Source organism: Catharus ustulatus, chromosome 23 (genome assembly GCF_009819885.2).
Source record: "Catharus ustulatus isolate bCatUst1 chromosome 23, bCatUst1.pri.v2, whole genome shotgun sequence".
NCBI classification, from domain to species: domain Eukaryota; kingdom Metazoa; phylum Chordata; class Aves; order Passeriformes; family Turdidae; genus Catharus; species Catharus ustulatus.
In genome coordinates, this window is record NC_046243.1 from 763,027 (window position 1) to 783,135 (window position 20,109).

Genomic DNA, 20,109 nt, shown 5'->3' on the forward strand with positions numbered 1-20,109 from the left:
CCCGCGCTCTCAGCGCCCCCTACCGGCAGCACGAGGGGGCGGGGCGGACCCGCCGTTGCCATGGTGACGGCGCCGCGGGCGGGGCGGGCGGCGGGAGGTGGCAATCGGAGCCGAGCAGGGCCGAGCGGGGCCGAACCGACCCGAGCGGGGCCGAGCGGGGCCGAGCGCGGCCGAGCGGGGCCGAGCGGGGCCGAGCGGGGCCGAGCGCCGCTGCGGATCCCGACGCGCGACGCTCACCTGCCGCAGGTACCGGGCGGGAATGTGCGGGATGGCTCGGGATGGCTCGGGATGACTCGGGATAGCTCGGGATGGCTCAGGATGGCACGGGATAGCTCGGGATGGCACGGGATGGAGCGGGATGGAGCGGGGCTCGTCCCCCCGGGTGGTTCCGGAGCCGGTGTCCGCCCCCCGCTGCTGCGGTTGCCCCGCCGATCTCCCCTTCCCCAGCTGTCCCGGTGTCGCTCGTACCCAGCCCAGCATCCCCCACCCCAAAATTCCCACCCTGAGGTCCCCGGTCCCCTCTCCCACCCCCGTCAGCACCCGGAGGTTTCATTACCCCCACCCCAGACTGGGGACCCCCTCCAGTTTCCCCTTTCCTTCATCCCCCCCTTTCCTTTAGCCCCCCCTTTCTCCCCTTCCCCGGGGTCCCCCCCTGTCCCCAATGTCGCGGCTGGAGGGGGTGGCACTTTGTGGGTGCCATCGTCCCTGCGCTGCCCTCTGCTGCAGCAGCCGAGGGGGGGCTCACCTTGTCCCCACAGGGGGGTCGCGCAAAGCCCTGGCGGTGCCCGTGCCACCCCCTCCTGTCCCAGGGCAGCTCCGCGTTGTCACCCGGCAGGTGACACCGATCCTGTGCCCCCCCCACCACCCGGGCAGCGGAGAGGGGCAGATGGCGACCTGGGCACGCCGCGTCCCTGTGCCCTGCGGGTCACCTCCAGCTCACCTGGCCCTGTGTCCTTCCCGCGGGGGTGTCCCCAAACCGGTGACGAGCTGGGGTGCCACCCCCGGCTGGGCTGGGAGTGCCGGGCACGGGCGGGTTTGGGGGTACCTGGGGGTGTCTGGGGACGGTGAGACCGGCTGAGGGGACAGCGCGGTGGCACAGGGGACGCGCGGTCCCTCGGGGCTGTTCCCGGCGGTGTCATCTTGGTCTCGGGAGGTGCAGAGTGGCGGGAGGGAAGCGCTGAAATGGTGGAGCGTGGCTGCCGCGGGGAACGCGAGCGCTGTGTGCGTGTCCCTGGGACTGCAGCCGGGGCCGACCCGATCGATTCCCTCATTTCCCCCCCGCCGGCAGCGATTCCTGCCGCGTTCCAGCACACCCGGCTGGAAATGGTGGGGGTTGGAATTCCGGGAGTCACCCCACTTCTCCTCGCTTGGGGTTTTTTGGGGAAGCGTGTCTTGAAGTGGCCAAGTGGGTGAAAAGCAGGGTGGGGACAGCGGGGACAGCGCCGGGGAGGACAGGGATGAGTTCATGGATCCAGCAGGGATGAGTTCAGGATCCAGCAGGGATGAGCTCGTGGGGGTCCAGCAGGGATGAATTTGTGGGGGTCCAGCAGGGATGAGTTCGTGGGGATCCAGCAGGGATGAGTTCAGGATCCAGCAGGGATGAGCTCGTGGGGATCCAGCAGGGATGAGTTCAGGATCCAGCAGGGATGAGTTCATGGGGATCCAGCAGGGATGAGTTCATGGATCCAGCAGGGATGAGTTTGTGGGGATCCAGCAGGGATGAGTTCATGGATCCAGCAGGGATGAGTTCATGGATCCAGCAGGGATGAGTTCATGGGGATCCAGCAGGGATGAGTTCATGGATCCAGCAGGGATGAGTTCATGGATCCAGCAGGGATGAGTTCAGGATCCAGCAGGGATGAGTTCTGGGTCCAGCAGGGATGAGTTCAGGATCCAGCAGGGATGAGTTCATGGATCCAGCAGGGATGAGTTCATGGGGATCCAGCAGGGATGAGTTCATGGATCCAGCAGGGATGAGATCGTGGGGATCCAGCAGGGATGAGTTCATGGGGATCCAGCAGGGATGAGCTCGTGGGGATCCAGCAGGGATGAGTTCAGGATCCAGCAGGGATGAGTTTGTGGGGATCCAGCAGGGATGAGGGTGCCCAGCAGGGATGGGAGGTGGATGTTCTCCTTGGCACCAAGGGCTGTGGGCACTCCTGCTCTCCCTGGCACACACGGGCAAGGTGAATGTGTCCATCTGTCCATCCATCCATCCATCCATCCATCCATCCATCCATCCATCCATCCATCCCTCCTTTTATCCATTCATTCCTCCTTCCCTCCTTCCATCCGTCATCCATCATCCGTCCCTCTGTCTGTCCATCCCTCCCTGCCCTGAACTTTCCCTCTGTCCCAACCCAACTTTCCCTGCTGCCTCCCGTCACCGTGGCGAGCCAATCCCGGCCGTGGCGAGCGTGGCTTGCAGGGGAGGGGACACCAAAGCCCTGCAGCAGCCGGAGCGGCGGCTCCGCTGTCCCTGCGGCGAGGGAGGGGACAGAGGAAGGGCAGCCGGAGTCTTCCTCATCCCATCTCGGTCAGGAACGGGGGTTCACCATCCCCTCACAGTGCCAGAGCCTTCCTCATCCCATCTCGGTCAGGAACGGGGCTTCACCATCCCCCCATGGGGAGTCTTCTTCATCTCATCTTGGCCAAGAACAGGGGTTCACCATCCCCTCACAGTGCCGGAGTCTTCCTCATCCCATCTCGGTCAGGAAAGGGGATTCACCATCCCCTCACAGTGCCAGAGCCTTCCTCACCCCCATTTCCACCAGGAACAGGGGTTCACCATCCCCCCACGGTGCCAGAGTCTTCCTCACCCCCATCCCCTCACAGTGCCGGAGTCTTCCTCACCCCCATCCCCACCAGGAACGGGGGTTCACCCTCCCCCCCTGTACTGCACCCCCCCCCCACCCCAGGGGCTGCTGTGACCCCTCCCAGGGGACCCCCAACTCTTCCCCTTTGCTTTTCTCCCGGATTTATCCCCTTTGCCGGGTTTGGGGGTGCCGGCTGGATCCGGGTGGGGTCACCCCGGGGCTGAGCGGGGCGGGGAGCGCCTCTCGCCGCCGCTTTTCCACCTTGCCCGTCCCCATTGTGCTCGGTCCATCTCCGCCGTGCCGTTGCCATGGCCACCGTGCCATCCGATCTGGCCAACTCCTGCCAGCTCGCCCTGCCCTGGCCCAGCCTGAGGCACTGAGGGACACCTTGACCCCTCCCCGAGCGAGGTTTTGGGGCGCTGATCGCACCCATCAGAGACCCCCCCAATGCTCGTGAGCCGCAAAACGCTCCAAGGATGCTGAGCCCGACCTTGACCGGGGTTGCTGCAAAAAAAAAGGAGATTTTGGAGCCCCAGCATGGCCGCTCCTCATCAGAGCACGTCCTGCTGCATCCGTGGCTCCGAGCAGGCGCTGCGGATTCGCCTCGCACCGGGAGAGGAGGCTGGAGCCAGCGCCAGGCGTGCAAAGCCACCGCGGTGTCACCTGCCAGGCTCTGGTGGCACCAGCGCTGTAATTAGCGCTGATGAGTTTGGAGAGGAGGAGGAGGAGGCTGGAGGGGCCTGGAGGGGAAATTCGGAGGGTTGAGCCGCCGCGACAGGAGGATGTGGCATCTCTGATGTCACCTCGGTGCCTCTAAGGGTCCGAGAGAGGAGCAGCAAAAGCTCCGGGTGGGCTCTGGGAGCCTCCTGAGCAGCCCTGAGTGATCCCCAAACCTCCCGCACCCCACCCTGTCCCCGCTGTCCCCTCCCCTGGTGGCGTTCGAGAGGTTCCTGAGATAATTGCGAGACGTCAGGTGACAAAAATCTGCAAAAATCTCTGTCTGGTCACTGTTTGCATTCTTCTCCCTGTCTTGTCATGCTGTTATTTCCACTTTAATTCACTTTCACTGGCGCTGAAAAGCATTAAAAAAAAAAACACAACACCAAAACAACAAAAAAACTTTAATAAGGAGAAACAGATTAAATTCACTTCACTGCTATTTTTCAAGGAGAATTTTGTTTGTCAAGACGCGGTGCCCGCGGGTGGGGGGGACTCGATCGGAAGCTGGGAGTCCTGGAAATGAGTTAATTAAAAAGCCGATGAAGCCGCCTCTGTCCTCCCTCGGAGCGCAACGTGCCGGGGTGGTGGCGACAGGGACACGGTCGTGCCTCGTTAATCACCAACAGATTTGGGATTTAATTGCCAGCCAGGGGAAGTCCCCCTCGGTCAAGGCGCTGACTCACTTGGATTTCATTTCATTTACCTCCCGTCATCTCCTGGGACAGCCACAACCAACATTCCATTTTTTCCCCTTTTATTTCCTCCATTCCATTCCATTCCATTCCATTCCATTCCATTCCATTCCATTCCATTCCATTCCATTCCATTCCATTCCATTCCATTCCATTCCATTCCTTTTTCCTTTTTCCCTCCTTTCCCTTTTTCCCCTTTTTCCTTTTCCCTTTTCCCCTGTTCCCTTTTCCCTTTTTCCCTCCTTTCCCTTTTCCCCCTCCTTTCCCCCTTTTCCCTTTTTCCCTCCTTTCCCTTTTTCCTTTTCCCTCCTTTCCCTTTTTCCCTTTTCCCATTTTTCCCCTTTTCCCCTTTTTCCCCTTTTCCCTCATTTTCCCTTTTCCCCTTTTTCCCTTTTCCCCTTTTCCCTCATTTTCCCTTTTCCCCTTTTTCCCTTTTCCCCTTTTCTCCTTTTCCCCTTCCCCCCCTTTTCCCTTCCCCTCTTTTCCCTCCTTTCCCCTTTTTCCCTTTTCCCTTTCTCCCCCCTTTTCCCTTTTTCCTCTTTTCCCCTTTTCCCTCCTTTCCCCTTTTCCCCTTTTCCCTCCTTTCCCCTTTTCCCCTTTTCCTTTTCCCCTCCTTTCCCTTTTCCCCCTCCTTTCCCACTCATTCCCTTCATTCATTTCCCTCCACTTACTCCTCCCATTTATTTCCTTAATTCCATTTTTTCCCTTCATTTCCCCTCCAAACTTAACTCCCAAAACATTCCCGATTACATCACCCCATCCTCGCGTCCATTCCTTTCCCTGCCCTCACCCCCCGCATTTTGGGGACCCCCAGCAGCAGGGACACGAGTGTCACTGTCATTAAACCGGTGTCATTCCCCTCATCTCGCTGTGTTTTATGGCTCGGAACGAGGCTGTCGCTTCCCATCCTCTCCCGGTTCTTTATCTCCCTTGGATGTTTTTGAAGAGCCAGCGAAATGTTAATTCTGGAGCGGGGCCTCTCCCCTGCGCTCCCTCCTCGGGCAAATCCGGCTGGGAAGGGGCTACGAGGGACGGGGACACCGCGCTGGGGTTGTCCTCGCTGTGTCCCCAAATTTGGGGGGTGCTGAGAGGATGTGACAGTCCCTGGTCCACACCTGGAGGTGTTTTTGGGATATCCCAGCTTTGTTCCCCGAATTTTGGGGATGCTTTTGGGATGTGACAGGCCCTGATCCACACCTGGAGGTGTTTTTGGGATGTCCCTGCTGTGTCCCCAAATTCTGGGGGGTGCTGAGAGGATGTGACAGTGCCTGATCAATACCCAGGGGTGTTTTTGGCATGTCCCCGCTGTGTCCCCAAATTTTGGGGGGTCCTGCAGGGATGTGACAGTCCCTGATCCATCCCTGATCAATACCCGGGGGTGTTTCTGGGATGCCCCCAAATTTTGGGGGGTGCTGAGAGGATGTGACGGCTCCTGGTCCATCCCTGATCCACACCCGGAGGTGTTTTTGGGATGTACCCGAATTTTGGGGATGCTGCAAGGATGTGACAGTCCCTGATCCATCCCTGATCGATACCCAGGGGTGTTTTTGGGATGTCCCAGCTTTGTCCCCAAATTCTGGGGGTGCTGAGAGGATGTGGCTGTGCCTGATCCATCCCTGACCCACACCCGGGGGTGTTTTTGGGATGTCCCCAAATTTTGGGGGGTGCTGCGAGGACGTGACAGTCCCTGATCCATCCCTGACCCACACCCGGGGATGTTTTTGGGATGCCCCCGAATTTTTGGGGCTTCTTTTGGGATGTGGCAGTCCCTGATCCATCCCTGATCAATATCCAGGGGTGTTTTTGGGATGTCCCTGAATTTTGGGGCTGCTTTTGGGATGTGGCAGTCCCTGATCCATCCCTGATCAATACCTGGGGGTGTTTTTGGGATGTCCCAGCTTTGTCCCCGAATTTTGAGGGTGCTGAGAGGATGTGACAGTCCCTGATCCATCCCTGACCCACACCCGGGGGTGTTTTTGGGATGTCCCCGAATTTGGGGAGTGTTGCAGGGATGTGGCAGTCCCTGACCAATCCCTGATCCACACCCGGGGGTGTTTTTGGTATGTCCCCGAATTTTTGGGGCTTCTTTTGGGATGTGACAGTCCTTAATCCATCCCTGACCCACACCTGGAGGTGTTTTTGGGATGTCCCAGCTTTGTCCCCGAATTTTGGGGGCTGTTTTTGGGATGTCACAGTCCTTAATCCATCCCTGACCCACACCCGGAGGTGTTTTTGGGATGTCCCAGCTTTGTCCCCCAAATTTTGGGGCTTCTTTTGGGATGTGACAGTCCCTGATCCATCCCTGATCGATACCCGGGGGTGTTTTTGGGATGTCCCAGCTTTGTCCCCCAAATTTTGGGGGCTGCTTTCGGGATGTGACAGTCCCTGATCCATCCCCGATCCACACTCAGGGCTGTTTTTGGGATGTCACAGTCCCTGATCCATCCCCGATCCACACTCAGAGCTGCTTTTGGTGCTTTTGGGACGGCGCCGGCGGTGGCAGCAGTGCCAGCGGGGACAGATGGAGGTGACAAAAGAGCCGCGTGCTGCTGGCCACCACAACCAGCGCCAGATTGGCGACCCCGGGGTGGCTCCTGGCCACCGGCAGGGGACCAGCAGCGTGTCCCTGTCCCACAGGGCACTGGGAATTTTGGAATTTTGGGAAATAGGGACGTGTCCCTGGTGATGGTGGCCAGCCCCAGATCGCTGCTGGAAGGTTCTGGATCCGCGCCGGCGGTGGGGATGTGATTTATGGGCTCGGGAATGAGCTTGTCCAGTCATCCCAAAATAATAAATAAAATGGGAGCTGATAGGATCAGCAATATCGGAGCGGGGAAATTGTTGAGGTTGTTCAGGGGTGAAATGGAGAGAGGGGAAAGGGAGAAAGGGAAAGGAGGGAAAAAGGGAAAAGAGAAAAGAGGGGAAAGGGAGAAAGGGAAACAAGGGAAAGGGGGGGAAAGGGAAAGGAAGGGAAAAAGAAAAAGGGGGAAAGGGAAAAAGGGGAAAAAAGGGAAAAAAGGAAAAAAGGGGAAAAGGAAAAAAAAGGGAAAGGGGTAAAAGGGGAAGGAGGGAAAAAAGGAAAAAGGGAAAGGAGGGAAAGAAGGGGAAAAGGGGAAAAGGGGAAAAGTGGGAAAGGAAAAGGAGGCAAAACGGGGAAAAGGGAAAAAGAGAAAGGAGGGGGAAAGGAAAAAGGGGAAATGGAAAAATGGGGAAAGGGAGAGGAGGGGAAAGAGGAAAGCATCACTTGTCCAGCATCACTTGCCCACCTCCAGAATCACTTGCCCTGCACCCAGACCCACTTGCCCCATGTCCAGAATCACTTGCCCCGTGTCCAGAATCATTTGCCCACCTCCAGATCCCTTGGAATCCCCTCGGGAAGGGGCAGCCCCGGGGCTGGGAGCGCTGCCAGCTCCCGTCACCGCCGGTGCCACATTGCAGTGACAGCGGTGACAGCCCCTCACGGGGAGGGGGTGGCAAAATCCCGTGGAAAATGAAAATTGTTGTGACTTCCAGCGCCGGGACGGGCTGGTGACACTGGTGGCTGCTGTGCCACCCCCTTTTCCTGCATTTTTCACCCCAATTTCCGTCAATCCTCACCCCCCCAAAATTCCAGCAACCCTTTGGGAAGGGACAGGAACCAGAGCAGGTTTAAATCAAATTCTCAAAGGGAAAACAAAAGTAAAATCAAGAATCTTAATGGTATTTTTTTTGTTTCTTTGTTGTTGGTTTTTTTTTTTTGTTTTGACTTTTTTGGGGTTTTTTTGTGTGTGTTGTTTTATTTTTTTTTTTTTTCTGTCGTTAGCAACCCAACTACTGGAGCTTTAAGGTCAGTATTTCGGATTTTTCCTGCTTTCTCTTTGAAATGCATGTGCTTGGCCCCCTCTGGAGGTTTTGTGGTTTTTTTGGGATGAGGATTTTTGAGCTGAGGTGGTTTGGTCTGGGCTCAGCTGAAGGGAATTTTTGAATTTTTGGGTTTGGGGTGAGCTGTGAGTTGTTCTGTGTGTTCCCACCCCACAGCCAAATCCTGCTGCTCCTCCTCCCTTTCCGGGCTCCTCATTCCCCAAAATAATCCCAGATGATGAGGAAATGATGGGAGATAATGGGGAGAGGAGCGTGGGGGGCTCGGGATGGGAGAGGCTGTGCCAGGCCCTGGAAGGGGAGGAGGAGCAGAAGGATTTCCAGGAGTTTGTTCGGTGCTGGGAGGATTCTGGGACAGAGGGAAAAGGATTGGGATTCCCAAAGTGGAATTTGATAGTGGGAGATTCTTGATTCAGAGTGAACAGGAATGGGATTCCCAAACTGGAATTTGGTGTCAGATTTCTGATTCAGAGGGAAGAGGATTTGGATTCCCAGACTGGAATTTGATGCTGGGAGATTCTCGATTCAGAGTGGACAGGAATGGGATTCCCAAACTGGAATTTGGTGTTGGGAAATTCCTGAATCAGAGGGAAGAAGATTTGGATTCCCAAACTGGAATTTGGTACTGGGAGGTTTCTGAATCAGAGGGAAGAGGATTTGGATTCCCAAACTGGAATTTGGTTCAGATTCCTGAATCAGAGGGGAGAGGAATCCAATTCCCAAACTGGAATTTGGTTCAGATTTCTGGTTCAGAGGGAAGAACAATGGGATTCCCAAACTGGAATTTGGAGTTGGGAGATTTTAAGACCAGAATGAAGAGGATTGGGATTCCCAAACTAGAATGTGATGTTGGGAAATTCCTGATTCAGAGGGAAGAGGAATGGGATTCCCAACCCGGAATTTGGCTCAGATTCCTGATTCTGAGCGAACAGGAATGGGATTCCCAACCTAGAATTAGGTGTTGGGAGATTCCTGATTCAGAGGGAAGAGGATTTGAATTCCCAAAGTGGAATTTGGTGTCAAATTCCTGAATCAGAGAAAAGAGGATTTGGATTCCCAAACTGGAATTCGGTGCTGAGGGAATCCCCAGGCCAGAAAACAAAGTGTCCAGGAGGGGAAGGAATCTCATCCCCATCCCCCGCCTCTCCCTCCTCCTCCTCCTCCTGCTGGCAGCGCCTCAAGGTCGCTCGCCTCGCCGGGTGACCTTGGCGCGTTGTCCCCGGTGGGTTCACTCTTCCCGTGCTTAAACAAAAAACGAAAATAGCAATGCTCCTCCAAGGGGGCAAATTCCCTCAGGGAATTTCTGTGAGAGGTTTGTGGGGGCTCGCAGAATTTTTTTGGGGGACATCCAAGGGGGGAAATTCCCTCAGGGAATTTTTTTTCGAGGTTTGGGGGTCCCGCGGTGCTGATGCCGGGGGTGTGGCGGCTCCTGGTGGGATGAGACAGGAACGGGAAGATCCAAAAGCTCGGGATCCTTTGGAGCCGGGACTTTAAAGGAACATCAAAAACCAACCAAGAAAAAAGATCCAGGCGGGGCGAAAACTGCGGGGGATGAGGACACAAGGACAGGTTTGGTGTGTGAAATAAATCTCTGCAGCGGCTTCATCCACACCGGGAAATCCGGGAATGCAGGAAATTCAGGATATATAGCAATACAGGAAATTCAGGAATGCAGGAAATTCAGGAAATGCAGGAAATTCAGGAATACAGAAATACAGGAAACATAGGAAATTCAGGAATACAGGAATTCAGGAAATACGGGGATGCAGAAAACACAGGGAATACAGGAAATTCAGGAATACAGAAATACATGAACACAGGAATACAGGAAATTCAGGAAATTCAGGAAATTCAGGAAATTCAGGAATACAGGAGTACAGGAAATTCAGGAATACAGAAATACATGAACACAGGAACACGGGGAATACAGGGAATACAGGAAATTCAGGAAATTCAGGAATACAGGAGTACAGGAAATTCAGGAATACAGAAATACAGGAAACATAGGAAATTCAGGAATACAGGAATTCAGGAAATTCAGGAAACTCAGGGATACAGGGATACAGGAAATTCAGGAATACAGAATTACAGGAACATAGGAAATACAGAAACACAGGAAATTCAGGAATACAGAAATATATGAATACGGGGATACAGGAAATTCAGGCATACAGAAATACAGGAATACAGGAAATTCAGGAAATATAGGAATGCAGAAATACATGAACACAGGAATACAGGAATACAGAAATACATGAATACAGGAATACAGGAACACAGGGAATACAGGAAATACAGAAATACAGGAATACAGGAACACAGGGAATACAGGAAATACAGAAATACAGGAAATTCAGCAATTCAGGAAATTCAACCTGGCCGGGCCATGATCCATCCCAAGGAAACCTCGATCCGAGATCCGCGCTTTTAAATTTAAATTAAATTAAATTGAAATTTAATCTTAATTTTTTAAAAAACTAGATTTGCTTCTAGCTGGTAGCAGGAAAATCAAGGAGAGGGGACGAGCAGCCCCCGTGTCCCCTCTCTGGGTTTGGGGACACCTCACGCGGGTTTTGTCACCTGCAGAGGGGTCGGGATGGGGATGAGGGTCGGGAATAATCCCGGGCGAGTCCCGCTCACATCTGGATGCCGCGCACATCTGGATGCCGCCCCGCTTCCTTTGGTCGAGGGGTCCGGTTTAAAAAACCCCCTAATCCGATTTGAACGCTAATCCTGTTAACATTGAGATCGGGATTAATTCTGGGTTAATCGGGATAATCCTGACAAAACCGAGCTTTAGACGTGGGATGAGTTATTGCTGCCGGCAGCGAGAACGATTTTAATTTGGTGGCGAGACGGGGATGGGGAGAGAGGGGAGGGAGCTGGGGAGGAGCCGAGGGAGAGGCCACGACCCCTGGGATGGGGAAAACTCCTGGAAAATCCCTTTGGGATTTCTCATTTCTTCCATTTCTGCCCAAATTTCCTCCTGTTTTTCCCCTCAATTTATTCCCAACCGGGCATCTCCCGGCTCCTGCAGCTCCAGGGATGGTGAAATTCCTTCCTGCGTGGAATTCATGGATGAGCTGAGGGAAAACACAGAGCAGGGAGGGTTCGGTTTCATCCCAGCCAAGATCAGATGTCTGAGCAGGGAACGGGCGGCGCTGGGATGCTCTGGGATGGAACTGGAACCTGAGGGAGGCTCCAGGCTCGAGAGAAGATTTCTGGGTACGGAGGGTGATGGATTCCAGTTGGGAATGATGGGTTTTGGTCAGGGATGGTGGTTACTGGTCAGGGATTCTGGATTTTGGTCAGGGATGGTGTGTTCCACTTGGGAATGCTGGGTTTTGGGTCAGGGATGTTCTGTTCCAGTTGGGAATGCTGAATTTTGGTCAGGAATGCTGGATTTTGATCAGGGATGTTCTATTGCCATTGGGAATTCTGGTTTTGTGTCAGGGATGATGTGTTCCAGTTGGGAATGCTGGTTACCGGTCAAGGATGGTGTGTTCCAGTTGGGAATGCTGGTTTTGGGTCAGGAATGTTCTGTTCCATTTGGGAATGCTGGGTTTTGATCAGGGATGGTGTGTTCCAGTTGGGAATTATGGATTGTGGTCAGGAATGTTGGGTTCTGATCAGAAATGCTGTGTTTTGGTCAGTGATGTTCCATTCCAGCTGGGAATGCTGGGTTTTGGTCAGGGATGATGTATTCCAGTTGGGAATGCTGGTTACTGGTCAGGAATGGTGGTTTTTGTTCAGGAATGTTCTATTGCCATTGGGAATTCTGGGTTCTGGTCAGGGATGCTGGTTTTTGGTCAAGGATGGTGTGTTCTAGCTAAGAATGTTGGTTAATGGTTGAGGTAGCTGCATCCCAGCTGGGATTCCTCCATTCCCATTCCCATTCCCATCCCCATTCCCATTCCCATCTCCATTCCCATCCCCATTCCCATTCCCATTCCCATTCCATGAAGGGAGGGATCAATGAATGGCACAGACAGCCGGGAGTGGAGCTGGGCAGACTGGGGAGGGAAAACTGCTCAAAGAGATCCCATGGATCCCATCCCATGGATCCCATCCCATGGATCCCATCCCATTGATCCCATGGATCCCATCCCATGATCCCATCCCATGGATCCCATCCCACTGATCCCATGGATCCCATTGAATCCCATGGATCCCATCCCATCCCATTTCCCCATTTCCCCATTTCCCCATTTCCCCATTTCCCCACCCATGGATTCCCCACATCCCACCCCAAGGGCTCAGCACCAGATGGGTTCTAGGCCAGGATTAAGCACTGAGCTGGGATTAGTGGGGATTAATCCCGATCCCAGTGTCCAGGCAGGGCTCTGGCTCCATCCTGCTGTGCCAGCTGTGCCAGCTGTTCCAGGATTTCAGGGCTCCTTCCCTTTATCCCAATGTGTGGAGGAGCTGCAGAGGGGATGGCACTGCCAGGACCCACCAGGGCCCACCAGGACCTGCCAGGACCTGCCAGAACCTGACAGGACCTGCCAGAACCTGACAGGACCTTCCAGGACTTTCCAGAACCTGACAGGACCCGAAAGGACCTGCCAGGACCTATCAGGACCTGCCAGGACCTTGCAGGACCTTCCAGGCCCCACCAGGACCTGCCAGGACCTGCTGTGACCTGCCAGGACCTACCAGAGCTCTCCACAGCCCCCTCAGTGCCCATGGGGTGTGATTTTGGGGTTTCTGGGGGTTCCTGGAGGGCACAGCCCCCACCCCGGCTCTGTTTTGGGGTTTGACCATCCTGGATTTGTTTTGGGGTTTGTCCAATGGGCAGGACCCATTTCTAATTTGGAATGGGATCAGGCAGAACCTGGGTTTTTTATGGGATGGGATCAGGCAGGACCCGTTTATTCCTTAGGATTGGGTCGGGCAGGACCCGTTTTTAATTTGGGATGAGCTCGACCAGGACCCGTTTTTAATTTGGGATGGGCTCAGGCTGGACCCGTTTTTTGGGGGATGGGCTCGACCAGGACCCATTTTCCTTTGGGATGGGGTTGGGCAGGACCCGGTTTTAATTTGGGATGGGCACAGGCAGGACCTGTTTTTAATTTGGGATGGAATCGAGCAGGACCCGGGGTTTTTTTGGGATGGGATCAGGCAGGACCCGTTTATTCCTTAGGATGGAATCGGACAGGACCCGTTTTTCTTTGAGTTGGGCTCAACCAGGACCTGTTTTTAAATTGGAATGGGATCAGACAGGAGCCGTTTTTTTTAGGATTGGGTCGGGCAGGACCCATTTTCCTATGGGATGGGGTCGGACAGGACCCGTTTTGCTTTGAGTTGGGCTCAACCAGGACCCATTTTTAATTTGGGATGGGCTCAGGCTGGACCTGTTTGTAATTTGGGATGGGGTCGGGCAGGACCCGTTTATTCCTTAGGATGGAATTGGACAGGACCTGTTTTTCTTTGAGTTGGACTCAACCAGGACCAGTTTTTAATTTGGGATGGGATCAGACAGGACCCGTTTTTTTTAGGTTTGGGTCGGACACGACCCGTTTTTGTTCTGTGCCCATTTGAGAGGTCCTTTGCCCATATTTAAGGATCCTGTGCCCATCTGGGGGGTTCTGTGCCCATCTGGGGAGTTCTGTGCCCGTATTTAGGGGTTCTGTGCCCATATTTTGGGGGTTCTGTCCCCGTCTGGGTTCAGTTCCGTGCCCACAGCGCTGCCCTGTTTTAGGGAAGGGGGGGCTGGGGTGGCTCTGCCCCAGTTCTGGTGACATTTCTGAGGTTGGGGACAGCTCATTGTGAGAGCATCGGGGCAGAACGGTCCCTCCCGGGCTAAAATCCCATTAACTGCCATCCTGCCCGCGGGGTTTGGGGTTTTTACTTTGTGGTTTTTTGTGGTTTGAGCGATTGCGTGAATTATCCACAGCGGGTGAGCGTCGGTACCGGGGGGGGTGTGGGGCAGGGACAGGGGGGCTGGGATCACCCCAAAATCCACCTTGTGCACGCCAAATATTACCTTGTGCACCTCAAAATCCTCCTTGTGTCCCCCAAAATTCACCTCGTGCACCCCAAAATCACCTTGTGCACCTCAAAATCCTGCTTCTGCACCCCCAAATCCACCTCGTGCACCCCAAAATCCGCCTTGTGTCCCCCAAAATCCACCTCGTGCACCCCAAAATCCTCCTTATGCACCCCAAAATCGATCTCGCTCACCCCAAAATCCTCCTTGTCCACCTCAAAATCCACCTCGTGCACCCCAAAATCACCTTGTGCACCTCAAAATCCTCCTTATGCACCCCAAAATCGATCTTGCTCACCCCAAAATCCTCCTTGTCCACCTCAAAATCCACCTCGTGCACCCCAAAATCACAGTGTGTACCTCAAAATCGAACTCGTGCACCCCAAAATCGATCTCGTTCACCCCAAAATCCTCCTCTTGCCCTCCCAAATCCGCCTTGAACACCCCAAAATCCTCCTGTGCACCCCAAAATCACCTTGTGCACCTCAAAATCCCCCTTCTGCACCCCCAAATACACCTTGTGTCCCCCAAAATCACCTTGTGCCCATCGAATCCACAACGTGCACCCCAAAATTTACCTCGTGCAACCCAAAATCCATCTTGTGAATCTCAAAATCCACCCTGTGCCCCCCGAAACCCAGCCTGTGCACCCCAAAACCGCCTTGAGCACCCCAAAACCACCTTGTACGCCTCAAAATCCTCCTTCTGCACCCCAAAATCCACCCTGTGCACCCCAAATCCGACCTCGTGCACCCCAAAATCCATCTTGTGCCCCCCAAAATCCATCTTGTGCCCCCCAAAACCCTCCATAAACGTTCGGGTCCCCCCTCCCTCTCCGGGTCCGGGGCTCTGCCAGGGCTCTTTGTGCTCCCACCACAACAACCACCCCAGCCGTCAATTTTCCAGCAATTAACATTTCAGCATTAATTAAACCTTCCAATTAACGTCTCATTGAAACGGCGATGACGGCTGTTATCATTTCATATTGATTTCTTTCTTTTTTCTTTTTTTTTTCCTTTTCTTTTTGGTTTAAAATGGAGCTGTTGTTCCTTTTCCGCACCCAGGGAGTTTTTTTTTGTTCCCTCTGCTGCGTTTGCCAGCCTTGAATGAGGGGTGGAAAATCCAGGCTGGGATTTTTGGGGTGCACGAGGTGGATTTTGGGGTGCACGAGGTGGATTTTGGGGTGCACGAGGTGGATTTTGAGGTGCACAAAGTGGATTTTGGGGTGCACAGGGTAGATTTGATGGGCACGAGGTGGTTTTGGGGTGCACGAAGTGAATTTGGGGGTGTACAGTGTGGATTTTGGGGGTCACAAGATAGATTTGGGGGTGCACAAAGTGGATTTGATGGGCACAAGGTGATTTTTGGCTGCACAGGGAGGATTTTGGGGGGCACAAGGTGGATTTTGAGGTGCACGAGGTGGTTTTGGGGGTCATGAGGTGGATTTTGGGGTGCACAAAGTAGACTTTGGGGTGCACAGGGTGGATTTGATGGGCACAAGGTGATTTTTGGATGCACAGGGAGGATTTTGGGGGGCACAAGGTGGATTTTGAGGGGCACAGGGTGGATTTTGAGGTGCACGAGGTGGTTTTGGGGGTCATGAGGTGGATTTTTGGATGCACAAGCAGGATTTTGGGGTGCTCAAGGAGGATTTTGAGGGGCACAAACAGGATTTTGGGGGGCACGAGGAGGATTTTGGGAGTCACAAGATGGATTTTGGGGTGCACAGGGTGGATTTTGGGATGCACGAGGTGGATTTTTTGGGGTGCTGGAACATCCATCCCTGTCCCCATCCCTGTCCCCATCCCTGTCCCTGTCCCCTCACTGTCCTGTCCCGCTCCAGGCCCGCAGCTCTCGGCACTCCCAGGGCTCCCAGCCGGGTCTGGCGGACCAAGCCAAGCTTTCCTTCGCCTCGGCCGAGTCCCTGGAGACGATGTCGGAGGCGGAGCTGCCCTTGGGCTTCAGCAGGATGAACCGGTTCCGCCAGAGCCTGCCCCTGGCGCGCTCGGCCAGCCAGAGCAAGCTGCGCTCCCCAGGTACCCCCTGCCCCAAAATCCGCCCCCAAAAAAACCCACAGGAACCCCCTGCCCCAAAATCCCCCCCCAAAAATATCCCCAGGTACCCCCTGCCCCAAAATCCCCCCCCAAAAAAAACCCCAGGTACCCCCTGCCCCAAAATCCCCCCCAAAAAATCCCCAGGTACTCCCAAACCCCAAAATCCCCTCAAAAAAAATCCCCAGGTACCCCCTGCCCCAAACCCCTAGGGATGGGGAACCCCCCAAAAAAACCCAAAAAAGACCCCTGCAACCCCAAAAACCCCGGGAGGAGCCACAGGGGGATGAGAGGTCTGCAGCAGGGAGAGGTTGGGTGGTCACAGATTCCCCAAATCTTTTTTTTGGGATGCCCCAGAACTTTCCATCATCACCAGGGTGAATTTGGGTGTCCAGACATCCCCCAAATCTTCCTTTTGGGATACACCAGAGCCTTCCACCATTACCAGAGCAATGTTGGGTGACCCAAGACCCTCCAAATCTTTTTTTTGGGTGCCCAAAATCCTTCCACCATCACCAGGGTGAACTTGGGTGTCCAGACATTCCCCAAATCTTTTTTTTTGGGATACCCCAGAACCTTCCGCCATCATCAGGGCAATGTTGGGTGACCCAAGATCCCCCAAATCTTTTTTTTTTGAGATGCTCCAGAACCTGCCATCATCACCAGGGTGAACTTGGGTTTCCAGACATCCCCCAAATCTTTCTTTTTTGGGTGCCCGCAACTCAACCACCTTCAACATGGTGAAGTTGGGCGTCCAGAGCTCCCCCAAATTTCTTTGTTTTGGGATACACCAGAACCTTCCACCATCACCAGGTTGAATTTGGGTGTCCAGACATCCCCTAAATCTTTTTTTTGGGGGCGCCCAAAACCTTCTACCAACAGCAGGGCAAGATTTGGTGGCCAGACATTCCCCAACTCCATTTTTTGGGATACACCAGAACCTTCCACCATCACTGGGACAAAGTTGGGTGGCCCAAGATCCTCCAAATCTTCTTTTTTTGGGTGCCCCCAACTCATCCACCTTCACCAGGACAAATCTGGGTGCTCAGACACCCCTCAAATCTTCTTTTGTGGGATACCCCAGAACCTTCCACCATCATCAGATTGAAGTTGGGTGTCCAAACATCCCCTAATTCTTTTTTTTTTGGGGTGCCCAAAACCTCCTACCAACAGCAGGGCATGATTTGGTGGCCAGACATTCCCCAACTCCATTTTTTGGAATACTCCAGAACCTTCCACCATCACCAGGGTGAACTTGGGTGTCCAGACATCCCACAACCCCTTTTTTTGGGACACCCCAGAAACTTCCAACATCATCAGGGCAAATCTGGGTGTCCAGACATCCCCCAACTCCTTTTTTTGGGTGCCCCAGAACCTTCCACCATCACCAGGGTGAGATTGGGCAGCCAGAGCTCTCCAACCCCATTGTTTTTTGGGATACCCCAGAACCTTCCACCATCATCAGGGCAATGTTGGGTGACCCAAGATCTACCGAATCTTTTCCTTTTGGGTGCCCAAAATCCTTCCACCATCACCAGGGTGAACTTGGGTGTCCAGACATCCCCCAGATCTTCTTTTTCGGGATACCCCAAAGATTTCTACCATCACCAGGGTGATGTTGGGTGACCCAAGATCCCTCAAATCTTTTTTTTTGGGATACCCCAGAACCTTCCACCATCATCAGGGTGATGTTGGGTGACCCAAGATCTACCGAATCTTTTTTTTGGGTGCCCCAAATCCTTCCACCATCACCAGGGTGAGATTGGGCAGCCAGAGCTCTCCAACCCCGTTGTTTTTTGGGATACCCCAGAACCTTCCACCATCATCAGGGCAATGTTGCGTGACCCAAGATGCCCCAGATCTTTTGTTTTGAGATGTTCCAGAACCTTCCACCATCACCAGGGTGAACTTGGGTGTCCAGACATCTCCCAAATCTTTTTTTTTTGAGTACCCCCAACTCAACCACCTTCAGCATGGTGAAGTTGGGTGTCCAGAGCTCCCCCAAATTTCTTTGTTTTGGGATACCCCAAAGATTTCTACCATCACCAGGGTGATGTTGGGTGACCCAAGACCCTCCAAATCTTTTTTTTGGGTGCCCAAAATCCTTCCACCATCACCAGGGTGAGATTGGGCAGCCAGAACTCTCCAACCCCATTGTTTTTTGGGATACCCCAGAACCTTCCACCATCACCAGGGTGAATCTGGGTATCCAAACCTACCCCAATTTTATTTTTTTTTGGGGTGCCCTGCCCCATGTGTGACCGCTCCCCGTGCTCCCAGGGGTGCTGTTCCTGCAGTTTGGGGACGAGACGAGGCGGGTGCACATCACGCACGAGATCAGCAGCCTGGACACCCTGCACGCCCTCATCGTGCACATGTTCCCGCAGAAGCTCACCATGGGCATGCTCAAGTCGCCCAACACCGCCATCCTCATCAAGGACGAGGCCAGGAACGTTTTCTACGAGCTGGAGGATGTCAGGTGAGCAGGGAGGGGATGTGGGAGTGTGGGGGGTGAAAGGGAAAATTGGTTTGTTTGGTTTTTTTTAAATTGGGTTTTTCAGAAAAAAATTAGGGGTTTTTTTAATTGATGTTTGTGAAAGAAATGGAGGTTTTAAAATAAAATAAATTGGGTTTTTAAAAAAATAAATTGGGATTTTAAAATAAAAAATTGGGGGTTTTTAAATTATTTTTTTTTAAATGGGTTTTTACAAAAATACATTGAGATTTTTTTAAAAATTGGTTTTTAAAAAAAAATTTGGGGTTTTTTAAAATAAAACTGGGTTTTTTAAAAAATTGGGGGTTTTTAAAAAACAAATTGGGGTTTTCACAAAAAATTGGTGGGTTTTTTTTTAATAGGGTGTTTTTAAAAATAAATTGGGTATTTATAATAAAAAACTGGGTTTAAAAAATGGGGTTTTTAAAAAAATTTGGTTTTTAAATCCAGGAGTCTGTGGGGTCAAGGGAAAAACTGTTTGTGTTTTTTTTTTTTAAGTGGGATTTTAAATCCAGAAATCTATGGGATGAAGGGATAAAATAGGTTTTTTTTTTTTAATATATATTGGGGGTTTTTTTATTATTGGGTTTTTAAATCCAGGAATCTGTGGGATGAAGGAAAAATGGAGTTTTTAAAAAAATTTTTTTTTAACATTATTGGATTTTTAAATGCAGGAATCTGTTGGATGAAGGGAAAAATTGGGGGTTTGCTAAATTTTTTTTATATTTTTAATTTTGAGTTTTTAAATACAGGAATGTGTGGGCTGCAAGGAAATTTGGGGTTTTGTTTTTGTGCTCGCAGGGACATCCAGGACCGGAGCATCATTAAAATTTACCGCAAGGAGCCGCTCTACGGAGCGTTCCCGACATCGCACATCGGCAACGGCGAGCTCCGAGTGAGGGCTGGGGACACTCCGGGGGTTGGGGACAGTCCCGGGGGTTGGGGACAGTGCTGGGAGGTTTATTATGAATTTATTTATTTATTTGTTTGTTTATTTATTATTTATTTATTATTTATTATATATAATTATAGATTATTTATATATTATATTTTATATAAACAACATATTATATTATTTATATGTCACTTCTATTATTTATTCTTATTTCTTATTTGTGTATGATTTCTTTATTATATTTTTAATATTTATTTATTTATTTAGTTTATTTTTATTTACTCATTATTTATTTATATATAATATAAAATTATGCATTTTATATATATTGTATATTATGCTATTTAAATATTATATACTAGTTCTATTATTTATTATTATCTATTATTTATATATTATTTACTTATTATATTTATTTCTATTTTTAGTATTATTATTAAATTATTATTTTATTTTCTTTTGTTTTGTTTTGCTTTATTTTATTTTATTGTATTCTATTTTGGTTTATTAAATTACTATTTTATTTTATTTTATTTTATTTTATTTTATTTTATTGTATTGTATTTTATTGTATTTTATTGTATTGTATTTTAT

The 20,109-nt window shown here is 51.9% G+C and overlaps 1 protein-coding gene across 1 annotated transcript in view; it reads left to right on the plus strand.

The window, feature by feature from the left end:
- Window positions 1–20,109, plus strand: part of SRCIN1 (SRC kinase signaling inhibitor 1) — a 51,831-nt gene that overhangs the window by 12,144 nt on the left and 19,578 nt on the right. The window contains exons 3-6 of the mRNA XM_042779930.1: window positions 8,031–8,054; window positions 15,919–16,111; window positions 18,407–18,605; window positions 19,422–19,515. Of these exons, the coding sequence (XP_042635864.1) occupies window positions 8,031–8,054; window positions 15,919–16,111; window positions 18,407–18,605; window positions 19,422–19,515 (510 nt within the window). The remainder of the gene's footprint in view (window positions 1–8,030; window positions 8,055–15,918; window positions 16,112–18,406; window positions 18,606–19,421; window positions 19,516–20,109) is intronic.